The 25570-nt window shown below is 41.4% G+C and overlaps 1 protein-coding gene across 1 annotated transcript; it reads right to left on the bottom strand.

Annotated features, from left to right (window-relative positions):
* Positions 1-1677: 1677 nt before the first annotated feature.
* Positions 1678-22226, bottom strand: LOC140569789 (NLR family CARD domain-containing protein 3-like). The gene is made up of 6 exons (XM_072692569.1): positions 20470-22226; positions 14981-15151; positions 12358-12531; positions 3830-4003; positions 2377-2423; positions 1678-2290 (listed from the first exon to the last, which is right to left on the bottom strand). Exons 1-6 carry the CDS (start codon positions 22224-22226, stop codon positions 1728-1730), a joined length of 2886 nt encoding a protein of 961 aa, XP_072548670.1. The 3' UTR covers positions 1678-1727.
* Positions 22227-25570: the final 3344 nt, after the last annotated feature.

Genomic DNA, 25570 nt, shown 5'->3' with positions numbered 1-25570 from the left:
TAAAATATATATACATTAGGATTGGGCAATATAAATGTTACAAATAACATTTGAATTATGATTCAAAATAAGTATTTCAAATTTGTGACATGTATCATGTGTGAATTTCCATGTTTTTCATCTAGTACCTGGCCAAATAAGCAGAGGGTGCTGTAGAAGCTTACCAACTGATGTTGCATGCTGAAAAAAGCTGTTTTGCCAGCAGCTGAGTTGGCAACCTATTTGACTCATTCCAAATAAAGGTAAAAACCTGGATGAACCAGTCTGCCAAATGTGCCTGAAAACACTCATAACCAGAGATAGAAACACGTACAACAAGAATTCTTCTTGTCATTCTGTCTTATGGCAGCAGCTAATGGTTCAATAAATAATGCAAATGATAATGGAAAGAGTGAACATCCTTGTCTGGTTCCACAATGTAGGGAGAAGCTCTGTGAGGTTTTTATTGGTGACAACAGACAACCGAGGATGATTAGTATAATATTTTAATCCAGTGTATAAAGGATTGTCCAAAGCTGAACTTTTGTAGTGTTATAAAAAGGAAGTTCCAATTTACTTTGGCAAATGCTTTCTCCAGAGATACAGTAATTGTGCTATTATTTTTGCCATGGGAAAAATTAATGAAGTTAAAGAGGCTGTGTTATTAGCAGGGGTTCATCCTTAAAAACAGTAATTTTGGTCTTGATGTATTAGGTAGGACATAACTGTTTCTAGTCTACTGTTTCTTTACTAATAGTGGTTAACTTAAAATAATAAGATCTGTGTTGATGAGTGATACTAGATGATAGTTTCAGCATTGAGCAGGATCCTTATTCGGTTTATGTATTACTGATAGTAATGCCACATTAATTTGCGGTGTAGTATGTGATGTACGTTTTACTTCATTTACCATTCTGATAAAGAGTGGGGAGCTAACTTGCCAAATGTTTGTAGAACATGGGTTTGTAGGAGGGTATTCATCTGGACCCGAGGCATTACTCTTTGCCATTTTGTGAAGAGCTTTTTCTTTTTCTTCAGTAGTTAATGCTATGTTGAGGTCTGCTACCTGGTGGTTCAAGGGTCAGAGTCTCTTAGACAAGGGAAGCAATGATAAGCAGAGGGACAGGATAAGTTTTAGTTAATCCAGCAGGTAGACAGTGTAGAGATCCACACAGCTCGTTTTTCTCAGTTCAAGATTCACAAGACCTGCAGATTGATCAGTGGAGATCAGCCATTGTGGCGTGGACTGTGGTTTTGCTTGTAGCTGTTATTTTATGTGTAGAATATGTGTAAATAAGAATATGTGTAAGATGTTTGTCAGCTTACTATGTAAACATTCCTTAAATGAGCCTTTAATTTGCTGATTATATCATCGATGTGTTCACCATTAGATCTCTCTACTGCACTAAACACAAAAAATAGAAGAATATGCGATTGCTGAGTTTTTTCTCCATTAATTTATGGAGTGGTGTAGTGAGGAAAATTATGCCACTGTCCAAATACTTATGGAGTGGTATACATGGATTTTCCTTATATCCAACATTATGCCTCGGTCACACAAAAAAATGGTATCACCAAAATGTCAGGAATAAACCTTTACTTTCAATTGAAGTCAATGTAAAAAAAGAAGAGAAAAGCAGAGAAAATAACAAATTAAAAGATTGATTTAATTGATTAAAACTCAAAAACGTATGACAGACAAAAAGCTACTCTCTCTCTTTCACACACACACACACACACACACAGGGTTATTCTATCTTACACAGACTCACTGAGGAGCCAGAATAATAAACCCTAATCCCTGCATAGAGGGGTTGAGTGAATGTGGTGTTGAGTGTGTGTAAGTGTGTGAGTGTGTGTGAGTGTGTGAGTGTGTGTGTATCAGAGGAGACGCTGTAGAAGGACAGAGTGCCGGCCGGACAGTCCACATATACTCCTACTCTCCTACAGCTGGAGGGAGGAGGAGGGAGAGCAGTGCTGTTATTATTGTGATGAACAGAGAAACCTTCATCAGAGCAGATCAGACTCCAGGACTCTTCATTCTGTCCAAACCAGCAGTCTGATGTCCATCCTTTCCTGCTGATGGTTTTATAAGTCAGAGCTACATCAGCTCTCCTCCCGCTCCACTCAGCCTCCCAGTAACAGCGTCCAGTCAGACTCTCTCTACTCATCACCTGCAGACACTCATCAAACCTCTCTGGATGATCAGGATACGACTGCAGCTCCTCTCCCCACACCACCTTTCTGTTCCCCTCACTCAGAGAGAGACGTGTGTGTGCTGTGTTTGGGTCCAGTGTGAGATCACAGCCGTCTGAACACAAGAAGAGACATTAGAGGAGGAGCACTGCACTGATAGAGTGTGTGTGTGTGTGTGTGTGTGTGTGTGTGTGAACTTACATTTCTTTAGTCCAGGTTTGATTCTGATCTTCCCTCCATGTTCCACTCTAAACACACACACACACACACACACACACACACAGTGTGGAGAGTGTGTGATTTTCATTGGAATGTAAAGTTTCTCTCTTTCAGTGTTTATATTCCTCAAGGTTATGATGATGCCCCTGATTTAGCTCACAATTACAAAAGAGTGAGAGAGTGAGAGAGATTAAAAACATTAAAGAGTAGTTATAAAAAAGTCTTTATTAGACAAGAGAAAAAGCTCAAGTAATAATCAATACACTGATGATCTTCATCTTTTTAAAGGATTTACTGGGAGTTATGTTTTTATATTTTTTTCTGGAGTGTAGTAGAGTGAATCAAGGCATAAGTTGTATTTTTTTTATCCTGGTAAGATGTGTACAGTTTATTTGTACCAATCACACACCACACAATTTTAATAAACATTTAAACTAGAAGTGAAAGAGCTAACCAAGCTTTCCATACCTCTAAACTCTAAGGAGGTCTACACAAGGAGTAAAGCAATTCCTAGGGTTGGGACATTCAATACTGAGGCTTCAAATCTTGTCAATTTATAACTTTTGGATTCCGGTCGCAGAGCTGGTCTCTGAGAGCATCTGCTTGCTGAGAGCTGGTAGAGACTGGAAATCAATGCAGAGGATTCTTGGAATGGTGATCTCTGTGCTGCCTGTGACCATCAGAGAGGTTCTGAAATGCTGATCAGGAGATGTGCCAGGGATATTTTCCTTTCCTTCCTATTGCTGCTGAAGTTGGTGATGATCAAGAGGAGGAGGGTACTTCTCTTCTTTTGAGGTTTCCCAATTGGGCAGTTTCACAGATGCTTTTAAGAAAGTGCTGTACATAACCCATGGTTTAAAGGTGGTCAGGTGGGTTGCACTGGGCTCTTCTTCTTTAGGCTGTTAAAGATTCTTGTACAAGCTTCCGATGGAAATGTTTATGTGACCTGCAGTTGTGGCTTGTGCATTAAGCCATATATGCTAACAAATACAGTATGTGACACAAAACTTGCCCACTTCGCTTTCCAAAAAAAAAAAACACAATTCAGGGTGGTGGGACGAGGAACTCTGAGTGACAGGCTAATTTTAAAATGGCTTAAAAAAACTCATGTTATGGGAACCTGACAAAGATTTTACTTCTAGTAATACTATCTGGTAATTTTAAATGAATATAGGACAAAGGTTTTCATTCTGTATAAGTGTTTTCTTGAAGAAAAATTTGTGTTTCTGACACAAACAGAATGAACATTTGTTGGTTTAGGTTCATTACATAAGGAGAGTAAAAGCAGTGACACTTTTCTTTACTGTTTTAATCAACTAACAAGACAGAGAAATTAGACCACATTCCACTTACCATCTGCAGCTCACGTAAACCTCCACACACACACACACACACACACACACACACACACACACCACTGAACAGCTGTTGATACCTGAGTGTGGTGAGTGTGCAGTGTAGATCCTCCAGTCTGGCAGACAGCAGCTTCACTCCTGACTCTCCTGGGTGGTTGTAGGTCAGATCCAGTTCTTTCAGGTGGGAGGGGTTTGAACTCAGAGCTGTAGCCAGAGAAGAACAGCCTTTTTCTGTGACCATACAACCAGACACTCTGTAGAGAGAGAGAGAGAGAGAGAGAGAGAGAGAGAGAGAGAGAGAAAGAGAGAGAGAGAGGTAAATTAACAGTCAGAGAGATTATACATTTTGGTATCAAATAGACAGTTTCTAGCAAACCAAGAGTCTCCTTGAAAATCAACAGTTTATTATAATGTTATTTATATTAGTTAATTATAATGACACTGAGAAAAAGCTTATTATGTGTTTTGAATACAGTTTCTGGTAGTTATCTGGCTGGTAATTACAACATTATTGAGCAGTAAATTTAGTTTTCAGGTTTAATATACACACATGGATGAACTTTACCCCTCAGTTAATGAAAGAAAGACCCACAATGGTCACAGAAATAACAAAAGTAATAATAAATAAAAAAGCTGTGAAAATTAACCAATTGAACCATGCTTCAACATAATTATAAAAAATATATATACTCATGAAACAGGCCTGGACAGAAATGATGGTACCCTTAACTTAATGTTTTGTTGTACAACCTTTTAAGGCAATCACTGCAATCAAACGATTCCTGTAACTGTCAATGAGACTCCTGCACCTCTCAGCAGCTATTCTGGCCCACTCCTCAGGATTTAGGTCAGGGCTCATATAAGGCCACTTCAAAATAGTTCATATACTCTTAGCCATTCTTGCAAGACCCATGACCTGCGACTGAGACCAAACTTTCTGACACTGGGCTCTCTCTAGAATCCCTTGATAGTCTTGAGAATTCATTGTACCCTGCACAGATTCAAGACTCCCTGTGCCAGATGCAGCAAAGCAACCCCAGAACATAACAGAGCCTCCTCCATGTTTTACAGTAGGGACAGTGTTCTTTTGCCTTGGCAAAAAGTTAAATTTTTGTCTCATCTGTCCATAGCACGTTCTCCCAGAAGCTTTGGGGCTTGTCAACATGTAGTTTGGCAAATTCCAGTCCGGCTTTTTTATGATTTGTTTTCAACAATGGTGTCCTCCTTGGTCGTCTCCCATGAAGTCCACTTTGGCTCAAACAACGATGGATGGTGCGATCTGATACTGATGTTCCTTGAGCTAGAAGTTCACCCTTTAATCTCTTTAGTTATTCTTAGAAGTTTTTCTGGGCTTTTTTGTTAGCATTCAAATCATCCATCTCTCAGGAACATCACTTATAACCTTTACCTTAAAAATGCTTGTCTATAATTTTCTTTCTAATCTCCTGAGACAACTTTTTCCTTCATTTCCTCTGGTCCATGTTGAGTGTGGAACACACCATGTCACAGTGTAGCAGTGTAGCTACATTGTACCTGTAGCCCTATATATAGGCCCATTGACTGATTACAATATTGTAGACACCTGTGATGCTAATTAGTGTGCTTGCTTTTTTACTTGGGGTCATCTTTAGCTTGTAAGGTAGGCTGGTTTTTAAATATACTTCTAACTAGATTCTGCTAACACTCTTGTCTTAAGGTTAACATAGAAGCTTGGTGCTCACTAGTTGATTGAGGTGCTGATTCAGGTGTAGTTTCAGGCCAGCTAGAAGTGTGAATTGCAGAGGAGGAGCCAAGTGCCTCCAATCTTGATAAATAAGGTGTGGAGCCTAGTTTGTTAGACATCATGACTCCTAGCTAGAATATCAGCTGCAAAACTTTTTTACTCTATTCTGTTGTACCTGAAGATGTGCTTTGCAATTCCTGTCCACACCTCTGACATCAGCCAGAGGTGCAGATACTGATGCAGACGCCGCAATTCCGGTAACCTCATTTACCCACCTTGTTCTAATACCAATGTGATAGTAACTGGGGGACTGTGGAATTGCCAGTCTGCAGTGCAGAAGGCAGATTTCATTTCAGCTTTTGCTTCTGCTCGGTCTCTAAACTTCCTGGCACTGACTGAGACGTGGATCACCCCGGACAACTCTGCAACTCCAGCTGCCTTGTCATCTGCCTTTGCCTTTTCCCACTCTCCACGAAGGACTGGCAGGGGCGGCGGTTTACTTCTCTCTCCTCTGTGGCGCCTGCTCTGGATGTGGCTGTGACTCCTTTGGACTTCTCTCATCACCACTTTCTCTCCTCCTCACTCCCCCTCTCTGCTCCTTCAACCACCACTTCTGCAAGCTCTTCCATCCCTCTTCACCGCAATCTTCGCTCTGTTTCCCCTTCAGCTCTTGCCTCAACTGTCCTGACCACTCTTCCTCATCTTGAATCTTTCTCCTCTCTCCCACTTGAAACTGCTACAGACACACTCCTCTCATCTATCTCCACCTCTGTCGACCTTCTCTGCCCTTTCTCCCCTAGGTCAGCAAATTCTTCTCCACCTTCCCCATGGCTGTCAGATGTTCTCCGCAACAACTGTAGAGAGCTAAGACTGGCTGAAAGGAAGTGGCGGAAGTCAAAAAAAGACTCCGACCTCCACTCCTATCAGTCTCTTCTCTCCAGGTTTAGAACGGAAGTTGCTGCCGCTAAAGCATTTTACTACAGGGGGAAATTGAAATTATCTGCATCTGACCCACGCAAACTATTCACCATCTTCTCCTCTCTCCTCAACCCTCCTACTCCCCCACCTCCCACTACCCTGTCTGCAGAAGATTTTGTCTCCTTCTTTGAAGAAAAGGTTGACAAGATACGCCGATCTTTCCCCCCTGCCTCTACCCCCCTCTCTAGGCACTGCCCTCCTCCTCCCTCTTCTCTGACCTGCTTCTCTCCTCTTTCCACAGATGACCTCCTACATCTTCTCACCTCCAGTAATCCTACCACCTGTTCACTAGACCCTGTTCCATCCCCTCTGTTCCAAACAATCGCTCCAAACGTCCTTCCTTTCATCTCCTCTATCATAAACAGCTCTCTGTTGTCAGGTCAGGTACCATCTGTCTTTAAGTCTGCCAGAGTTGTGCCCATCCTAAAGAAACCAACTCTGGACAGCTTGGACATCGGCAACTACAGACCTATCTCTCTTCTCTCTTTCCTCTCAAAGATTCTCGAACGTTCTGTCTACAACCAACTGTCTCTCTTTCTCACTCAGAACAATCTACAGGACCCTAACCAGTCTGGCTTCAAAGCTGCACACTCTACTGAAACTGCTCTCATTGCAGTTACAGAGAAGCTCCATGCAGCTAAAGCTGCCAGACTGTCCTCAGTTCTGATCCTTCTTGACCTCTCCGCAGCCTTTGACACAGTGGACCACAAGATCCTCCTGTCTATCCTTGCTGGCCTTGGAATCACCGGCTCTGCATGGCAATGGTTTGCATCATACCTGCAGAGACGCTCATACCAGGTAAGGTGGCAGGGCGACACGTCCGCTCCTTGTAGTCTCTCCACTGGTGTTCCACAAGGCTCGGTTCTTGGTCCTCTTCTTTTCTTACTTTACACTAGCTCTCTTGGTAAAGTGATATCCTCCCATGGATTCTCTTACCACTGTTACGCCGATGACACTCAACTCATGCTCTCTTTCCCGCCGTCTGACACACAGGTTTCTGCCCGCATCTCAGCATGCCTCGCCGACGTCTCTTCCTGGATGGCGGCTCACCACCTCAAACTCAACCCCAGCAAGACGGAGCTGCTGTACATCCCGGGAACTGCTGGATCAAAAAATTATCTTGCCATCACCTTTGAGAACTCACTGGTCACTCCTTCTACAGAAGCACAAAGCCTTGGTGTAATGATGGATGATCAGTTATCGTTCTCAAGTCATGTTGCAAACGTAACTCGGTCCTGCAGATTTCTCCTGTACAACATCCAGGGAATTCGACCCTTCCTCCATAGAGAGGCCACCCAGGTGCTTTTTCAGTCTCTCGTCACTTCCAGACTTGATTACTGCAACTCTCTTCTGGCTGGTCTCCCTCTGCGCACCATCAGGCCCCTGCAACTCATCCAGAATGCAGCAGCACGGGTCGTCTTCAATGTCCCTAAATTCAGCCATGTCACTCCACTGCTGCGTTCTCTCCACTGGCTTCCTGTAGCTGCCCGCATCAGATTCAAAACCCTGACGCTGGCCTACAAAGCCAAGACTGGACCAGCCCCTCCGTACTTGATAGCAATGGTCAAAAGCTGCACCAAGAGCCCTTCGAGCTTCAAGTACGGCTCGGCTCGAACCCACCATCCCTCAAAATCCACGGAAGACAAGCGTCCAGGCCCTTTTTTCTGTCCTGGCACCAAAGTGGTGGAACGAGCTTCCCCTGGGTGTCCGAACGGTCGAGTCGCTCGCTGTCTTCAAATGCAAACTGAAGACCCACCTCTTCAGAGAGTACTTGGGCGAATAGAGTACTATGGTCGCCTTATTGTATTGTGTTTAGTAATGTCTAAGATTAGAGGTATCTTTGAATTATTAGTCTATTCTAACTAGCTATGGTTTCTTTCTTGGGTAAATAGCAAAGCACTTTGTAAGTCACTCTGGATAAGAGCGTCTGCTAAACACCGTAAATGTAAATGTAGTGGACACACCTTGATTTAACATGTCCCTTTGATCAGTTTTTAATGAGAACTTTAATGAGAACATACTGTTCGGCCACCCCTAACTAGTAATCACAAGCAGAAACAGTTGCAGACTCATTTTCAGTCTTGTTTACTGATGCGTGCCATGCAACCCTGGATGGTCCAGATGAATGGAGTAGTGGATAGTTGTTGGATGGCCACCATGTCCCAATAAGGCTGCAACGTCAGTCATGTTTTGGGCCGGAATCATGGATAAAGAGCTAGTAGGCCTCTTTGGGTCCCTAAAGGTGTAAAAATGACATTGGCAAAATATAGAGTTTCTGACTGACCACTTTTTCCATGGGATAAAAGGAAGAACCATGCCTTCCATAGCAAAATCATCTTTATGCATAACAATGCACCTCATGCTGCAAAGAACACCTCTGTGCCCTTGGCTGCTATGGGCAGCCCCTACAGCAAGGAGCAGGCTTGTCAGAGTGATGACTGTGAAACTCTGCTATTATGGCAGGATCCATGGTGTCTCTTCCAGCACTGCTGGAGCTGCCCCCTACATCTCCAGGAGTCCATCAGCCTACAGACAGCATAGAAATGATCCCTGTCTATCACGTCCGGCCATGGTGGTGTGACATCTAGTGATGCCTCGTCCAAGGCACCTGTTGACAGGTTCAAGCAAAAACACCTGAAACAAATGTAAAACTCTAAAGCGAAGCGGTAAGTCCAACCTATATGTGGCCTTATTGATTCTTAGGCAGACACTTTCTACTTCCCTCCATGTTTCTGAAGTTCCTCATAGCCAACCATACCCTGTCTCTGGGCTGATAGACTGGAGTGTCATTCTAGTGGCGGTCAGCTTGCTCCTTATTGCATTGGAGGGCATGTTCTATCATCTGATGCACCTACTCCCACACCTGTTCGCTTCTCTGCATCCAAGAATCCACTGCAGGCATCAGAGGAGGCCCCAGTCCAAGAAGCCATTTTGGAGGGTCTCCTGTGCGCTGTGCCCCTAATCTCATTTCAGAGGCATTGACTTTAATGGTGAAGGGTTTAGATGGGCCAGGATATTTTAAGATGGAAGCTGCCGTAAAGGACACTTTTAAGGCCTGAAACACTACCTCTGCCTGTTCTGTCCACTTTAACTTTTTTGGTCCTCCCTTGAGGAGGGATGTGAGTAGTGTGGCGATAGCGTTAAAATTACAAATAAAGCCACAGAAATGAGCAAAACCTAAAAATCTCTGTAATTCTTTTACCGAGGAAGCATTATGCCACTGGATCTTATGATCATCCATCATAATTCCTTATGCACTAATAACGTACCCCAGAAAGGACACGGATTGGAGATTAATATTTTTCCCCTTTCAGAAACAAACTGTTGTCTAGTAAACACTGTAAAACTGCTCGGATGTGTCTTACATGTACATCCCTATCCGGTGAGTAAACCAGGATATCATCCAAATAAGCTATTAAAAAATGTATCCAATATGTCCCTGATGAGTAACTTGCCAAACAGATTCAGACACTTGCACAAGTCAAATACAAAGGAGGCTTTACTAGCAAAAGTATAATCCAATTTTGTAGTCGATACACAGGCCAGAAACAAAAGCAAAGGGTCAAAGTCCTGTATCAATATCACAAGTAGACAATCCAAAGGGTAAGGCAAAAAGGCAAAGTTGAAAAACAAGGGCTAAGGTCATACCCAAAAATACAAATGTACAAATAATGCTCAGTAGATCACCAGAAGGGATGCAATACCTTGCAATTACCCTATACTAAAGCCTGGGCTTAAATACTACACTAATGGAATCATAAGACCAAAGACACATGTGAAAGTCATTAGAATTATGGAGTATGTGAATGGGGAAAAGAGTGTGGAGTCATTAGCTATGTGACTTCCTGTTGAGTCCTTTAGAGCCTCATCGTGAGATGGCCACATGAAAGTATGGATATAGCGAGGCACTCAGTGGATGTGTGACACTCTGAAAGAATGAGAAAATACACAGGAAGTGGATGGGGAAACTTATTGAGAGCAGGAGGAAGAACTGCTGAGAGGAACCCATTAATACTTAAAAGCATTGGTAAAGTGGTGTTAATTCAATATTTAGAGAGGATTCAAACACTACAGCTTCAACTCTGCTATAGTCATGTATGATATGATGGATCAGCAGCACAAATCTGTCCACCAGTGTCCTCACCCTCTGATGACCACATCCACCTCACACTATGCTGAAGTAATGTGAAATATGAGAATATGAAATAGTGATTGTTGGATCTCCTGAGTGATGCAGAGGAAACAACGCTAGGGACAATGAGGTCAACTTATCACTGCTACTTAGCTTTTCAGCAGTGATCTTTTATTAACATATAAAGCCCTACATGGCCTCGCTCCTGAGTACCTGCAGGATCTTATAGTATATTACGAACCATCAAGACTACTTAGATCTCAGGGTGCTGGCCTCTTACGCGTTCCCAAAATTCTGAAAACCTCAGCAGGGGGAAGAGGCTTTTCCTATAAAGCCCCCCAGCTCTGGAATAACCTTCCAGATAATGTTCGGGACTCAGACACAGTCTCAATCTTTAAATCTAAACTGAAAACTTATATGTTTAGTTTAGCTTTTGGTAATTAATGTTTCTTAGATAAGGGCTGCAGGTCCAGGGGTTCGCGGACCCAGGGAATTGTAGTACTCTGAGATGCTGGAGCTGTCGTCTCGCTGCTTACACGCGATCACTCAGGTTTGTTGACGGTGGAGCAGATAGATGCTGGTGTTCTCAGGGTACGCCCGTGTCCGTGTTACCTTCTGGCTCTCTCCTTTTAATTATGCTGTGATAATCAGACCTGCCGGAGTCATCAGACATACCCAGATGCTGATGATCAACATTCTCTGCACTCCATAAAATTCCTCTTAGAACTAACTTCTCTCTCTTTACCTTCCCCGAGTAAATGGCCACCCAGCCCGATCTGCAGGAAGATTGCCCGCTGAGGTCCCCTCTACCTGCATCTAACCAGCTGCCACCTACCAGTCCAGCCAGCGGGTCCCCCCCAACCCGCCACCACCCATGGCTCACCTGCCAGCCGCTGCTGCCTGTTTGGTGGCCGTGCTGAAACCTAGATGGACTCGTGCCTGTCTGACACTATTAATATCACAACTATTAACTTTCTGTTGTACCTGGTTTGGTAATTTTTATCATTAATGTTTAAAACAGTCTGGCCAGAGGAGGATGGGTCCCCCTTGTGAGTCTTGGTTCCTCCCAAGGTTTCTTCCTCCAGCTCTGAGGGAGTTTTTCCTTGCCACTGTCGCCGTTGGCTTGCTCACGGGGGTCTTTGACGCTTCATGTTATTTCTTCTTTCTTCTCTGTCTCTGTTCTTTATTAAGTAATAATTATGTAAAGCTGCTTTGTGACGACAACAGTTGTAAAAAGCGCTATACAAATAAATTTGACTTGACTTGACTTGACTTGATAAGTTGACCTCATTGTCCCTAGCGTTGTTTCCTCTGCATCACTTAGGAGATCCAACCATCACTATTTCATATTCTCATATTGTGTACACTGTACAGCGAAATGTGTTAAACTCAGCAATCAACAAAAACCAGAACACATTTGATATCAGCTGATAAGTTATTCAAACCCATTCAGTCAACTTTCTGCTTTCTGATATGAGAGACTTTATACTGGTACCTGAAGGGGGATTCAATCACTGGAACCAGTCTAATAATGTTCAGTAGAGTCCAAAGGTTCTGATTAATGTGTTTATGAGGAAGAAAGACCTCATCAGAAATCTTTCTAGACGATCTAAAGACGACTGCAGACGTTAGAGAGTTGGTCTTTGTTCGGTTAGTGAACTCTGACCTTCACTAGAAACTTCATCTTGTATATTGATATAAAAACATCTTAGTAAAGCTCTGAATCTCATATCTTCACATTTATCATTTCAGAATGAACTGACAGAAACACTGACCTGAGAATCTGCAGTTTACAGTGTGAACTCTTCAGTCCAGCAGAGAGCAGCTCCACTCCTGAATCCTGCAGGTCATTGTTACTGAGGTCCAGCTCTTTCAGGGAGGAGTTTTCCAGCTTTAAAACTGATCCCAGAGCTTCACACGTCTTTACTCCAAGATTACATGAAGCCAGTCTGCAAAAGGAGAAAAGCAAACCAGATTTTACTTGAGAATACAGTCAAAGGAAATTTTTAATGAAACAGGAAAGTGATACATTTTGACAAAACAAGAAGTGGTTAACAGTGGCCAAATAAAAATAAAAACCTGGATGAACCAGTCCGCTAAATGTACCTGAAAACAATTGTAACCAGAGATGAAAACACAGCCAACAAGCATTCCTCTCTTAAGATTTAATTTAACTTAATTTAACTTTTTTTTGTTACTTGATTCCTACTGATGCACTGCACCAGTTTTTATATTTTTTATTTTGACAGTAAAACTAACGTGATTTAAACTTAATAATTAACAACAACCAGAACACATCTGATGTTGGCTGATAAGTTACTTAAAGATAAGATAAGATAATCCTTTATTAGTCCCACAGTGGGGAAATACTCAGTGTTACAGCAGAAAGGGATAGCAAGACACTCAGTTACAAAAAAAATGTAAATGAATAATTTACACTATATACACAATATAAATAAGAATTAAAAAAGCAATAACAATATTATTTACAGGTTATTGCAAATGACTCTTAATTGCACATGTGGGGGGTGTATTGCACATAGTATTTTAACATTGAGGGATCTCTGTTCCCTGAACATGTGTGTGTGTATGTGGTCCGCTGAGAGCAGTGCTGGTTGTGGAGTCTGACGGCAGCAGAAAGGAAGGACCTGTGATACCGCTTCTTCACACACTTGGGGTGAAGCAGCCTGTCACTAAAGGAGCTGTCCAGTGCTGCCAGAGTCTCATGCATGGGGTGGGAACTGTTCTCTAGCATGGATGCCAGCTTGGCTGTCATCCTCCTGTCTCCCACCACCTGCACTGGGTCTAAGAAGCACCCCAGGACAGAGCCGGCCCTCTTAATGAGTTTATTCAGTCTCTTCTTATCTGTCGTCGAAATGCTACTTCCCCAGCAGACCACTCCATAAAAGATGGCAGATGCCACCACTGTGTCGAATAACGTCCTCAGGAGTGCTCCCTGCACCCCAAAAAACCCCAATCTCATCAGTAGGTAGAATCTGCTCTGGCCTTTCTTGAAGAGTGCAGCAGTGTTGACTGACCATTCCAGTTTATTGTTCAGATGAACATCCAGGTATTTATAAGAGTCCACACTCTCGATGTTCATACCCTGGATGTTCACTGATGGAAGGGGGTGTCTGCACCTGCGGAAAACCACCACCAGTTCTTTGGTCTTTCCAGCATTTATCTGAAGGTTGTTCTGCAGACACCAGTCCACAAAGTCCTGAATAAGTTCTCTGTACTCGCGGTCCTCCTCATTGGTTATGAGGCCAACAATCGCGGAGACATCAGAGAACTTCTGGAGGTGACGGGTCGGTGAGCTGTACATGAAGTCAGCAGTGTAAAGGGTGAAGAGGAATGGTGCCAAGACTGTTCCTTGAGGGGCTCCTGTGCTGCTGGCCTCCATATCAGAGACACAGTTAAAACCCATTCAGTCAACTTTCTGCTCTCTAATATGAGAGATTTTGTTTTATAAACATTTAATTTGAGTCCATAATTATTTAATTAATCCTTTATTTAAACTCTGAGGACATTGAGGATGACTCTCATTGACATCGTAGCTGGGGAAATACATAAAATATTGACTACAAATGAAGAAAATGTCTTCCTCTACTTAGTGGTGTAGTAGTGGATTGGATAAAGAAAGCTATGCAATAAAATATAGTCATCATATAGAGAATGTATCAGATAATAAAGTGATATAAACAGATAGTATTTTTATTAAGACTTAAAAAGAATAACTCTTTAAGAGCAGGAGGAAGAACCACAGAGAGAATTTAAGACTCAGAAGTGGACCTCATCCTTCTCTAGGCTGTACTGGATAGTGCAGTTATAGAGACCTGAATGAAAGTACATGAGCAGGCTTAAAGGAAAGAGAGGAAATACTGATATAGTGATAGAAAACATGATAACTATTATAGAGAAAGCTCCAGTTCCACATGCTGATCCATTTTACTATCACCAACATGGACATGCAGCTCACCCACTACTCAGGAGCAGATTCTAATGAGTTAAAGGAGACTAAGAAAAAGCCTCTGATTGGATCACAGATGAGCTGTTAGGTCAGACTGGGTTCATTAAACACTATAAAACCAGTTTTAATTTCAGAATGTGTTGTGAGGTCAGAGTGAGTAATCATACATATCACTACACACTGAATGTTCAGTAGAGTCCAAAGGTTCTGATTAATGTGTTTATGAGGAAGAAAGACCTGATCAGAAATCTTTCTAGACAATCTAAAGACAACTGCAGACGTTAGAGAGTTGGTCTTTGTTCAGTTAGTGAACTCCGACCTTCACTAGAAACTTCATCTTGTATATTGATATAAAAACATCTTAGTAAAGCTCTGAATCTCACATCTTCACATTTATCATTTCAGAATGAACTGACAGAAACACTGACCTGAGAATCTGCAGTTTACAGTGTGAACTCTTCAGTCCAGCAGAGAGCAGCTCCACTCCTGAATCCTGCAGGTCATTGTTACTGAGGTCCAGCTGTATCAGTGCTGAATCAGACATGAGCACTGATGCTAGTGTTTTACAGATTTCCTTACTAAGACTGCAGTGATCCAACCTGGATATTGAACATTATAATTACCTTTCAGAAACTCAACGATCATCCAAAGTAATCCCTCAACCTACACACATGGACAAAATTGTTTGGTACACTTCGGATAATGAAAGACCCACAATGGTCACAGAAATAACTTGAATCTGACAGAAGTAATAATAAATAAAAATTCAATGAAAATGAACAAATAAAATCAGACATTGATTTTAAACCATGCTTTAACAGAATTATTTTAAAAAGTAAACTCATGAAACAGGCCTGGACAAAAATAATACAGGGCTACAGGTAGTCACTGTGCTGTTTGGTGACATGGTGTGTACCATACTCAACATGGACCAGAGGAAGCAAAGGAAAGAGTTGTCTCAGGAGATTAGAAAGAAAATTATGGACAAGCATGTTAAAGGTAAAGGTTATAAGACCATCTCCAAGCAGCTTGATGTTCCTGTGACTACAGTTGCACATATTATTCAGAAATGTAAGAGCCAGTCTCATTGACAGTTACAGGAATTGTAACTCTGGAATTGGAATCTTCGATCCAAGATGGCGCCGAGGATGGCAGCCACGGTGACGAGCTCCTCCGTGTGGTGTTTGTTTTTGTTTGTTAATGTTGTCTATTGTACGTCAAACTCAGTTAGTTGAAGCAGGGAACAACTACTGAGCTTCAGGAACAACATTTCCCCTGAAAGCATCCCGGAATTTGTTCAAGAACCTTCAGTTTGTGCGGAGATCCTCACAACAGCCGCGCTGACCGCGCTCGGCCTCGCCAGGAGACTGTGGAGAAACCGGCGCAGGGGCAGACGAGCCGGCACGCTCGTGCGTCTGAGGCGACGTGGGGCTCGCACACCTCTACCGTCATTATTCCTCTCCAACCTCCAATCTCTCAGCAACAAAACTGAGGAACTACTTCTGCTCAACCTAACCAACAAGGACTTCTCCGCTGCTTCTGCGCTCTGCTTCACGGAGACCTGGCTGACCGAGCTGACCCCGGACAGCGCGCTGCACCTCCCGGGCTTCCAGCTGCACAGAGCGGACAGAGACGCAGAGTGCAGCGGCAAGAGCAGAGGAGGAGGAATCTGCTTCTACATCACGCGCGCAGCTGTCGGGCTCTCCGATCACAGCCTCGTTCACCTCATTCCAACCTACCGGCAGAAACTCAAAACCAGCAAGCCGGTCATCACAACAGTGAAGAGGTGGACCAGTGGAGACATTGAGAAGCTGCAGGGCTGCTTCGAATCCACAGACTGGGCTGTGTTTGAGGAGGCGACAGACGGACTGGACGAATACACAGACACTGTGACGTCATACATCAGTTTCTGTGAAGACAGCTGTATCTCAACTAAATCACAGGTGAAATACAGTAACAACAAACCCTGGTTTACTGCTGAACTCAAACAGCTTCGGAGGGAAAAGGAGGAAGCGTTCAGGAGTGGAGATAGAACTGTCTATAAGGAGGCCAAATACAGACTGGAGAAAGGGATTAGAGCTGTGAAGAGCAAGTACTCAGAGCAGCTGAACAGACACATCACTGCTAACGACCCATCTTCAGCCTGGAAAGGCCTTCAGCTTCTCACTGGTCACAAGGTGAGAAAGACCCCCCTCCTCCTGAATGGCCGACACCTCACCAACGACCTGAATGAGTTCTACTGCAGATTTGAACTCACAAAAGACAATCAGACTGTCTCCCCCCCATCACCCCTGACCCCTCACATCCTGGACACCTCCTCTTCCAGACACTCCCCTCTGGTAGAAGACTGCGGTCCATCAAAACCAGCACAACACGTCATGCTAACAGCTTCTTCCCCAGAGCTGTAGCGCTCCTCAACCACAATGGACACCTCCCACTGTAAACCTCAAAACATACAACTGAACTGTACCAAACCGGACTGAACAGCTATTTTGCACTCTGCCTATTTGCACACTGTACAGATGTTCTTTTCTGTAAATATCAGCTCTTTACTTTCTGTAAATATCAGCTCTTTATTACCTTTAGTACTTCTTACTTTTTTAATTTATCCCCTACCCTATTTATTGTTTAGTGTCATTTTCCTTTAGTTTAAGACTGTGTTCTGTGTTTTTTGTTACTTGTCATACGTGTTGCTCTCACCAAGACAAATTCCTTGTATGTGTAGCATACTTGGTAAAATAAAGATTCTGATTCTGAATTGTTTGATTGCAGTGGTTGCCTCAAAAGGTTGTGCAACAAAAAAATAAGTTAAGGGTACCATCATTTCTGTCCAGGCCTGTTTCATGAGTTTATTTGTTTAAATAATTCTGTTGAAGCATGGTTGAAAAGCAATGTCTGACTTTCATTGGTTAACTTTTATAGCATTTTTATTTATTATTACTTTTTGTCAGATTCAAGTTATTTCTGTGACCATTGTGTGTTATTTCTGTGATAATCTTTCATTAACCAAGGGGTACCAACAATTTTGTCCACATGTGTACATAGCAAAACGTATAACATTTATATGTATCTACCTGCAGGTAACAGTTATGGGTTAATATAATTACAGGCTAAGTACATATAGGAGCTGCTTTTTTCAGACCGCAAACTCTCACACAATTTATGGCACCCATGAAGACAGTTATGTATTATTAAATATTAATTCAGTATTATTGAGAACCTGTTTCTGATGCATCTTTTAATCTAGTGGTGGCAGTAATTGAGTTTCATTAAAACATTTCGATAAAGATTGTTGTTTTCTTTAGGCTAAATTCACATCAATTTAAGTTAAGAATTGTTAGTGTGAGATTGTGTTGTTTAACCTAATGACATTTAGTCTTAACAATAAGGTACTCGTTCCCAAATCTCAGCATGGGGGAAGAGCATTTTCTTATAAAGCCCCCAACTCTGGAACAACCTTCACGATAATGTTCAGGACTCACAGCCCAGACTTTTGACCTCAATGAAGGTTTTACATTATTTACCCTCAGCCTTGGCAAAAAAGTATCAAGTATAGCATGGATTGAGCATGTCCACAATTATTTACTTATCATTAAGCATGGTTGTTTAAAAAAAAGAAAATGATTAATTTTATCATAGCTGTTTCAGTTAGTACATTGCCAACTACTACATTTATGTATTACTCATTAACTTTTTATGATAATGTAGTAGTTATAATACAATATCAAGAAGCAAATGTCAAGCAAGACACACATCTGTTTAGGTCAAATACTAATAAGTCCTATAATTCAACAAGGGTTAAGTTTATAGCAAGAATATAAAATAATTTAGCTCAGAGTGTACAGATTGCAGTCATTCATTGCTACCTCAAAAATGTATAAATATGAGATGACAGACAACGTCTCCATTATTTGTAATTCAAAATATACAAATGCAATTAGAGAAAATTAGAGAAAAATGTGTTGACTTCACTTTGCAGAATAATAAACTAAACAAGTTATTATGTAAAAGTATTACATATATGTGAGTGGCAAAAGTATGTGAACATTTGCTTTGAGTGGCTGGTGTGACCTGCTTGTGCAGCAATAACTGCAACTAAACGTTTCTGGTAATTGTTGATTAGTCCTGCACATTGGTTTAAAGAAATTTTAGCTGACTTCTCTGTAGCAGCAGCTTTCTCATTACAACCCTGCCACTCAGATCAATGTTGGTCGGTGTTCTCCTGGTGGTCTACTCATGATCATTAACATTAGCCGATGTGAGAAAGGCCTTTAGTTGCTTAAAAGGTACCTTGGGTTCCTTTGTGGCCTCACAGACTATTACACACCTTGCTCTGGGCATGATTTTGTTAGTTGAGTGCTCCTGAAGAGCATAATAATGGTCTTGAATTTCCTCTACTTGTTCGCAATTTGACTGACTGTGGATTGGTGGAGTCAAAATTCCAGAGATGGTTTGGTAACCTTTTCCAGCCTGAGGTGCATCAATAGTGTTTCTTTTGTGGTCCTCAGAAATCTTTCCTCATTTTGTTCTGTTATTTGCTAATCCTAAATGCCCACATACTTGACACTCACTGTTAATTCCTCAATAAATAAATGACCAAATCAAACATTTTTGTCTTATTTCTTTGATTTGGTTCTCCTTATCTACTTTTAGGATGCGTTTTTAGGATACATTCTTGCAGAAATATAGAATTTTTTAAGGGTTATTAAACTTTTAAGCACCATTGCACGCAGTTGTATACAGCACATATTTCAATTCCAAGTTCTGGTGTACAGAACAAAGAGGTAATTGTTGTAGATTATAAAAGCTTAATTAACACATTACAAGGAGATGGAGCCAGTGCTGATATAACAGATGGTCATGGAGGAGCATTCTTTATCAGAATGGTGAAGTGTGCAGTTTAAACAGCCAGAAATATTTGCACATATTATTGTGAGAAGCTCCCATCCACTGGTGGTGAGGAAGTGGAAGGTCAGCCTGTTAGTGCTCAGACCATACACTGCACACTACATCAATTCTGTCTGCAGGGCTGTCGCACCAGAATAAAGCCTCTTCTGAAGTTGACACTGACAAGCAGTGTCCTTTGGTTTGATGACACCAAGATAAACTTGTTTGGGTCAGATGTTATCCAACATGTGTCTAACATCCACCCCTAGGGATGTCATCATGGAAGGATTCCAGTAGCAACCTGTGCAGCTTTGGTGAATTCCATGCCCAAGAAGGTGAAGGCAGTGCTAGATAATGGTGGTAACACAAAATATTGACATTATGAGCACAATTTGGACATGTTCATTGTGAGGTGTACTCACTTGTGTTGCCAGCTATTTGGAAATGAATGGCTATGTGTTGAAATATTTTCAGAAGACTATGGTTTACTACCATACTGCTATACAAGCTAAGTTATATCCAAGTTTCGTTTTTATAGTGTTGTCCCATGAAAAGATGTAAATAAAATATGTGCACAACCGTGAGGGTGTACTTACTTTTGTGAAATAATATATGAACTATGTACATATAGTATGTATTATATGAATCCTGAAGTGCTCTTTTAGTCACATATATGAAGCCCACTTGAGATCTGGCTGGTTTGAAAAACAGCAAGAAAATGATAAATAGTTTATACTATGTTAGTTTGCAGTATGTTTACATTGAGTTTAGCTGTCATACCTGAGTTACATATTGTGTTCAAAATGGTAAACATTTAGTCAATAACAGTGGTGTCAATATATGAGAGCTGGTCAGTAATATTCTGTATCGCTTTCTGTATCGTTACTAGTGGTTTTATGTTAAACTACTCTTATAAGTTGAAATTCATAATTATAATGATACTTGGGAAGCACGCTTAAATTTCTATAATGCAGACGTTATAATAATATTTGTGTCTTCAAAAAGTAATCCTAAGGAAAAGGGTACTTGCAGTGCACGTCTTGTGTTTTTCACCACAGGCAGTAGTGTCTTCAGTCCTTCTTCTGATGCTCTGTATTTCCTCAGCTCAAACTTCTCTTGAGCCTCCTCTGATATCAGCAGCACAAACACCAGAGCTGACCACTGTGTTGGTGAGAGTTCCTGGGTTGAGAGAAATCCGGAGTTCAGGAATTCCTGAATTTCTCTTGTGAGGGAGTTGTCTTTGAGCTCACTCAGGCAATGGAAGAGACTGATGGTCTTTTCAGAGGATTTATTCTTGTGGATCTTTCTCTTAATGTAGTTTACTGTGCTGTCCTCTCTTTTAATTTCAATGTCTGGCTGTAAAGTCTTGAGGAGCCTCTGATTGGACTCCAGTGAGAGGCCGAGGAGGAAGCGGAGGAAAAGATCCATGTGTCCATTTTTACTTTTCATGGTCTTATTCACTGCTATCTTGAGAAGATCATCCAGTGTATGTTTAAACCTCCATCTTATTTTCTCCAGCAGGGTCTGGAGGAGTGGATTACATTTATCACTGAATGTGAGGAAAACAAATACAGCAGCGAGGAACTCCTGGAAACTCAAATGGACAAAGCTGAAGATCTTTTCATCCTTTTTAAAGATTTGTGTGCAGACTCCAGAGTACACTACAGCTTCTTTGAGCTCAATGCCACACTCCCACAGATCTTTCTCATAGAATATGAGTTGGCCTTTCTGTAACTGAAGAAAGGCTAACCTTCCAAGTTTCAGTATGCTCTCTGCTGGAAGTCTGCCTCTGTCTGATGATGGAACTGTACTGTCCTCGTTTTGGTCAGTGTTGTATTTCTCACTCTTTTGTCTTGTGTGAAACAGCAAGAAACGAGTGTACATTTCTGTGATCGTTGTGGGAGCATTCTTCATGTCTTTATCATTCTTCAACATTTCCTGAAGCACAGAGACGGAGATCCAACAGAAGACTGGTATGTGGCACAATATATGAAGACTTCTCGCCGTCTTAATGTGTGAGATGATTCTGCTGGCTTGATCCTGGTCTCTGATTCTCTTCCTGAAATACTCCTCCTTCTGTAAATCATTAAATCCACGGATTTCTGTAACACGTGTAAAGTACTTGCGTGGTATCTGATTGGCTGCTGCTGGTCGGGAAGTTATCCAGATGACAGCAGAGGGAAGTAGCACAGCTTTAATGAGGCTTGTTATTAGTTTATCAAGTGTGGTCTTTTCTTTTACATTAGATACCTTCTTTTGACAGAAGTTCAGGGGAATTTTGCTTTCATCCAGTCCATCCAGAATCAAAGCCACTGTGTACTTCCTGTTAAAAACCTCCATTACATCTGCACTGCAGAGTTCAGGGTGAAAATAGAGTAACAGTTCTGAGAGGCTCTGCTGATCATCTCTAATCAAGTTCAGCTCCCGAAAAGGAAGGAACAGAATGAAATCTAAATCCTGGTTGCATCGGTCCTCAGCCCAGTCCAGAATAAACTTGTGTACAGAGGCTGTTTTCCCCACTCCAGCTATTCCCAATGTGAGTACTTTTGTGCCAAGCACATTTTGGTCAGACTGCACTTTGAAAATGTCAGTGAATTTGATTGACGTTTCTTCTGGTTTGGGAAAAAATGCCTCTATCTGTCTCACTTCATGCTGAGAGTTCACTCCTCCTGTGCAGCCCTCAATCACATACAGTTCCGTGAAAATGTCTTTCAAAGGCACATAATCTCCTTCCTGTGAAGTCCCCTCGTACAGGTTTGTAAATTTCTCCTTAAATTGTTTTTTCATTATTATACTGATATCATCTGTTGCAAAAAAAAGAGTGGCATTAGAAAGGAGTGTGTGAGGGTGAAAAGGCATGTAAAGTCTCAGTGGATAAATTATTAAATCTTTAAAGCCAAAATGCATAGTGAAACTTAAACACACTAGAAAAAAAAACTAAATTCAAATAAAAAATATTAAATTAACTTAAGTAAAAGCATAAGGTACATTTATAATTATTTGTATTAGAGTGTCAATAAAATTTGGACTGTAATATTTTGATTAACAATTTCTATTAACTAATAACCAAATTACTTTTACTTTTAATATCTAAATAACAATAGAAAATATAGAAAAAAAATACTTGTAAATACTTTTAGCAAGGTCCATATGTTGTTGTATGTAAGTGAACTACTGTACAAGCAGATTCACAATAAACAAAAACAAAACTTCAATTAAGAAATACACACTCAACATACACAAAAAAATACAAAGACACAATAGTGTAGACAATATGTTAAACATTTGCATGGATGTCCTAATTTGGGGGCAGGTTAGAGCGCCGGGATATCGATAACAGGGTTGTGGGTTCGATTCCCGGGCTCGGCAAGCTGCCACTGTTGGGCCCTTGAGCAAGGCCCTTTACCCTCTCTGCTCCCCGGGCGCTGGAGTTGGCTGCCCACCGCTCTGGGTGTGTGTGTGTGTACTCACTGCCCCTAACACATGTGTGTGTGTGTGTGTGTGTGTGTGAGTGTGTGTGTGTTCACTACCAGATGGGTTAAATGCGGAGGACACATTTCAGTGTACACTGTACAGTGACAAATACATGCACCCTTTAATTTTGTCCTATGTCTGTAAATAACTTTAGGGTATTTTACTAACTAATGAATTTAATAACTATAATGAATTAATTCAGAAACTTTCCAAAGCAAAACCACTTTCTAAGGTACAAAGTAAATGTGTATCTTGCAAACTATATTACTCCCAAATTGCAAAGCGAAAGTGCATATAGCTATGGACCTATATAATGAGAGCCATGGTGTTTAAACTTGTTTTTCATGTCCATGTTTTAATACAGGAAATGATAATGTGATTACCTGAAGTACGAGCATTACATGTGGTGGGGAAGGCTGCTGCACTCTTATGAATAGCCTCTTCTGATCTGTCTTCACCTGAGAGAGTGGACAGAACCACATTATGAGGAATTTGAAAAACACACAATAACTTGGCTTAACTTGGTTAAGCAACAGTTATTATTATTATTATTATTATTATTATTATTATTATTTTACCAGGGGCTTTCAAACATTTGTCATAAGCATCTATTTATTCTGTTCATGAGATGAACAGAAATAACAGCATTCAAAAAATTAGATTAACATCAAATTGGAGGTGTTTCATCATCAGAGCTGTATATGTTATTTATTTATGAAAAGCAAACTTTTCATTTATATAATTATATAAGTATATAAGTTGCTATTGTGTGTTGCATTTGTAGTAGCACACTCCTTTCTCTCAGCACTGAGTGTGCTGCTACTGCTGTGTATGGGTTGAGACTGACACTATCACATTATACAATTGTATAATAATATTTGAGGCATTATATGATACAATTGCAATTTTAAAAACTGCTATATTTAGTATTATACTACCTATTGTGATTCATTTGTGATTTGTGTCATGTCAAAGTAAAATATACCTTTAAAATAAAAGTTTGTTACATCTAGGGAAGTTTTAACTTGGCTTATCTTATTAGGTCATTTTATAATGACCTGGGATATAAAACAAAAAGAAACTATATTTAGCAGATATTTTATTTGAGAACTAACATTAACATTCAACATAGGCATTATGCTTTATTCTTGACCAGTGTACCATAACAGAAGTCTTATATATTATTGGTATATTACACCAATGTTTCTAATTCTGTCTAACCTGGGCTAAAATGGGTTAAAACAGTTAATTTCACCTGTTTTTTAATAACAACTCACCTGACAGAAACATTTGTACTGCCAAAAAGAAAGAATCTAAGTAATAAACATATTATATATTTATATATATTTTATTTGCTGCTTCTCTGCACATCTTTAATTTAGTAGGGCAACATAGTAATTGGTCAAGCCGGATGGCCAGGAAGATAAGCTGGTAAAGATTTAGCTTATCATCTCGGCATGCCAACTCCTTTTGTAACCGGGGATTCAACCCATTGCGGAACAGGGCCATGAGAGCCACCTGATTCCACCCAGGCTTTAATAACAAAGCAAGGGGACAGGGGACAGAACTAGAAAGCAAAACGTAACGTGGCAAAGCAAACTGGACAAAACAATAAACCTGGGATTGAAAAGAAGCTAAGGGGGGCAAAGGAGAAAACCACAGAACATAAAGGGGAGGGGAAAAACAACTAAGTCAACTGAGCTAAACTCAGGAGGGAACAAAGTGAAAACACGAAGCAGAGCTTTGGCTTAACAGGGAGCAAAACGCTAAGGCAGGACAAACAAAACAAACCAGGGGTACAAGGCAAAAAAAGGATCAAGGTGTAACGAGGGGCTCACTCGCAGCGGGTTTGAACCCAGGCCGCCGTGTTGGAGGGCCGGCGCGCTACTGAGTGAGCTACCACGATCACATGACCAACGGGCCCAAGTGCAGAGTCTTTAATCTTAGAACAGGCAAAATGGAAATGAGAAATAAACCACCCAGGACTCGAACCCAGGCCGCTGCGCCACAAGACTGACGCTCTGCCGCTTCACCCAAGCAGCAGTTATTGAAACTGCCAACAAAAGAAATGTAAAGGGGTGGATTTAATAAAACAAAAGGCGGGAAACAAACAAAGGACGCCAGGGGAGAACTGGTTACCTCTTTAACACTAGAGGGAAATACAACTAAGGGGCAAAAAGAATCTCCAAAAAGAAACCAGAAAACTGAGAAGTTACAGGGAAGACATACACTCCTGCCTTCCTCTGGTACACGAGTGTATGAGTGCTACACACACACACACACACACAGACACAGGGAGACAGACTCGGGAAGGACACATGAAGGGGAGTGACACACACTCAGCCTTCCACTCGAGACCCATAGACTGACACACAGACACACAGACCACCAGAGTCAAAAGATCCAGCAGCGGGGCAACTGGATCTGTGTGCCTATATAGCCTACTGCCCAGGTGTAAGGAATTGGGCTTAATTACTGGCTGGGGTGACTGGAGGACTCCCCCTGGTGGCAGGGGGAGGCCTTGCCCTAGAGCCACCCCTTACACGAGGTTACTGCAAATGAGACAGGACAGGAAGCACCAAGACTAGAGTGCTTTTCCTTTCGAGCAGACTATGGACCGTGTTGATACAGAGGCTGTAACGGAGCTAATTCACAGC

The sequence above is a fragment of the Salminus brasiliensis genome, chromosome 1 (assembly GCF_030463535.1).
Source record: "Salminus brasiliensis chromosome 1, fSalBra1.hap2, whole genome shotgun sequence".
Taxonomy (NCBI): Eukaryota; Metazoa; Chordata; class Actinopteri; order Characiformes; family Bryconidae; genus Salminus; species Salminus brasiliensis.
The sequence above is the reverse complement of the archived record's forward strand: the minus strand, read 5'-3'. Positions and strand labels throughout refer to the sequence as shown.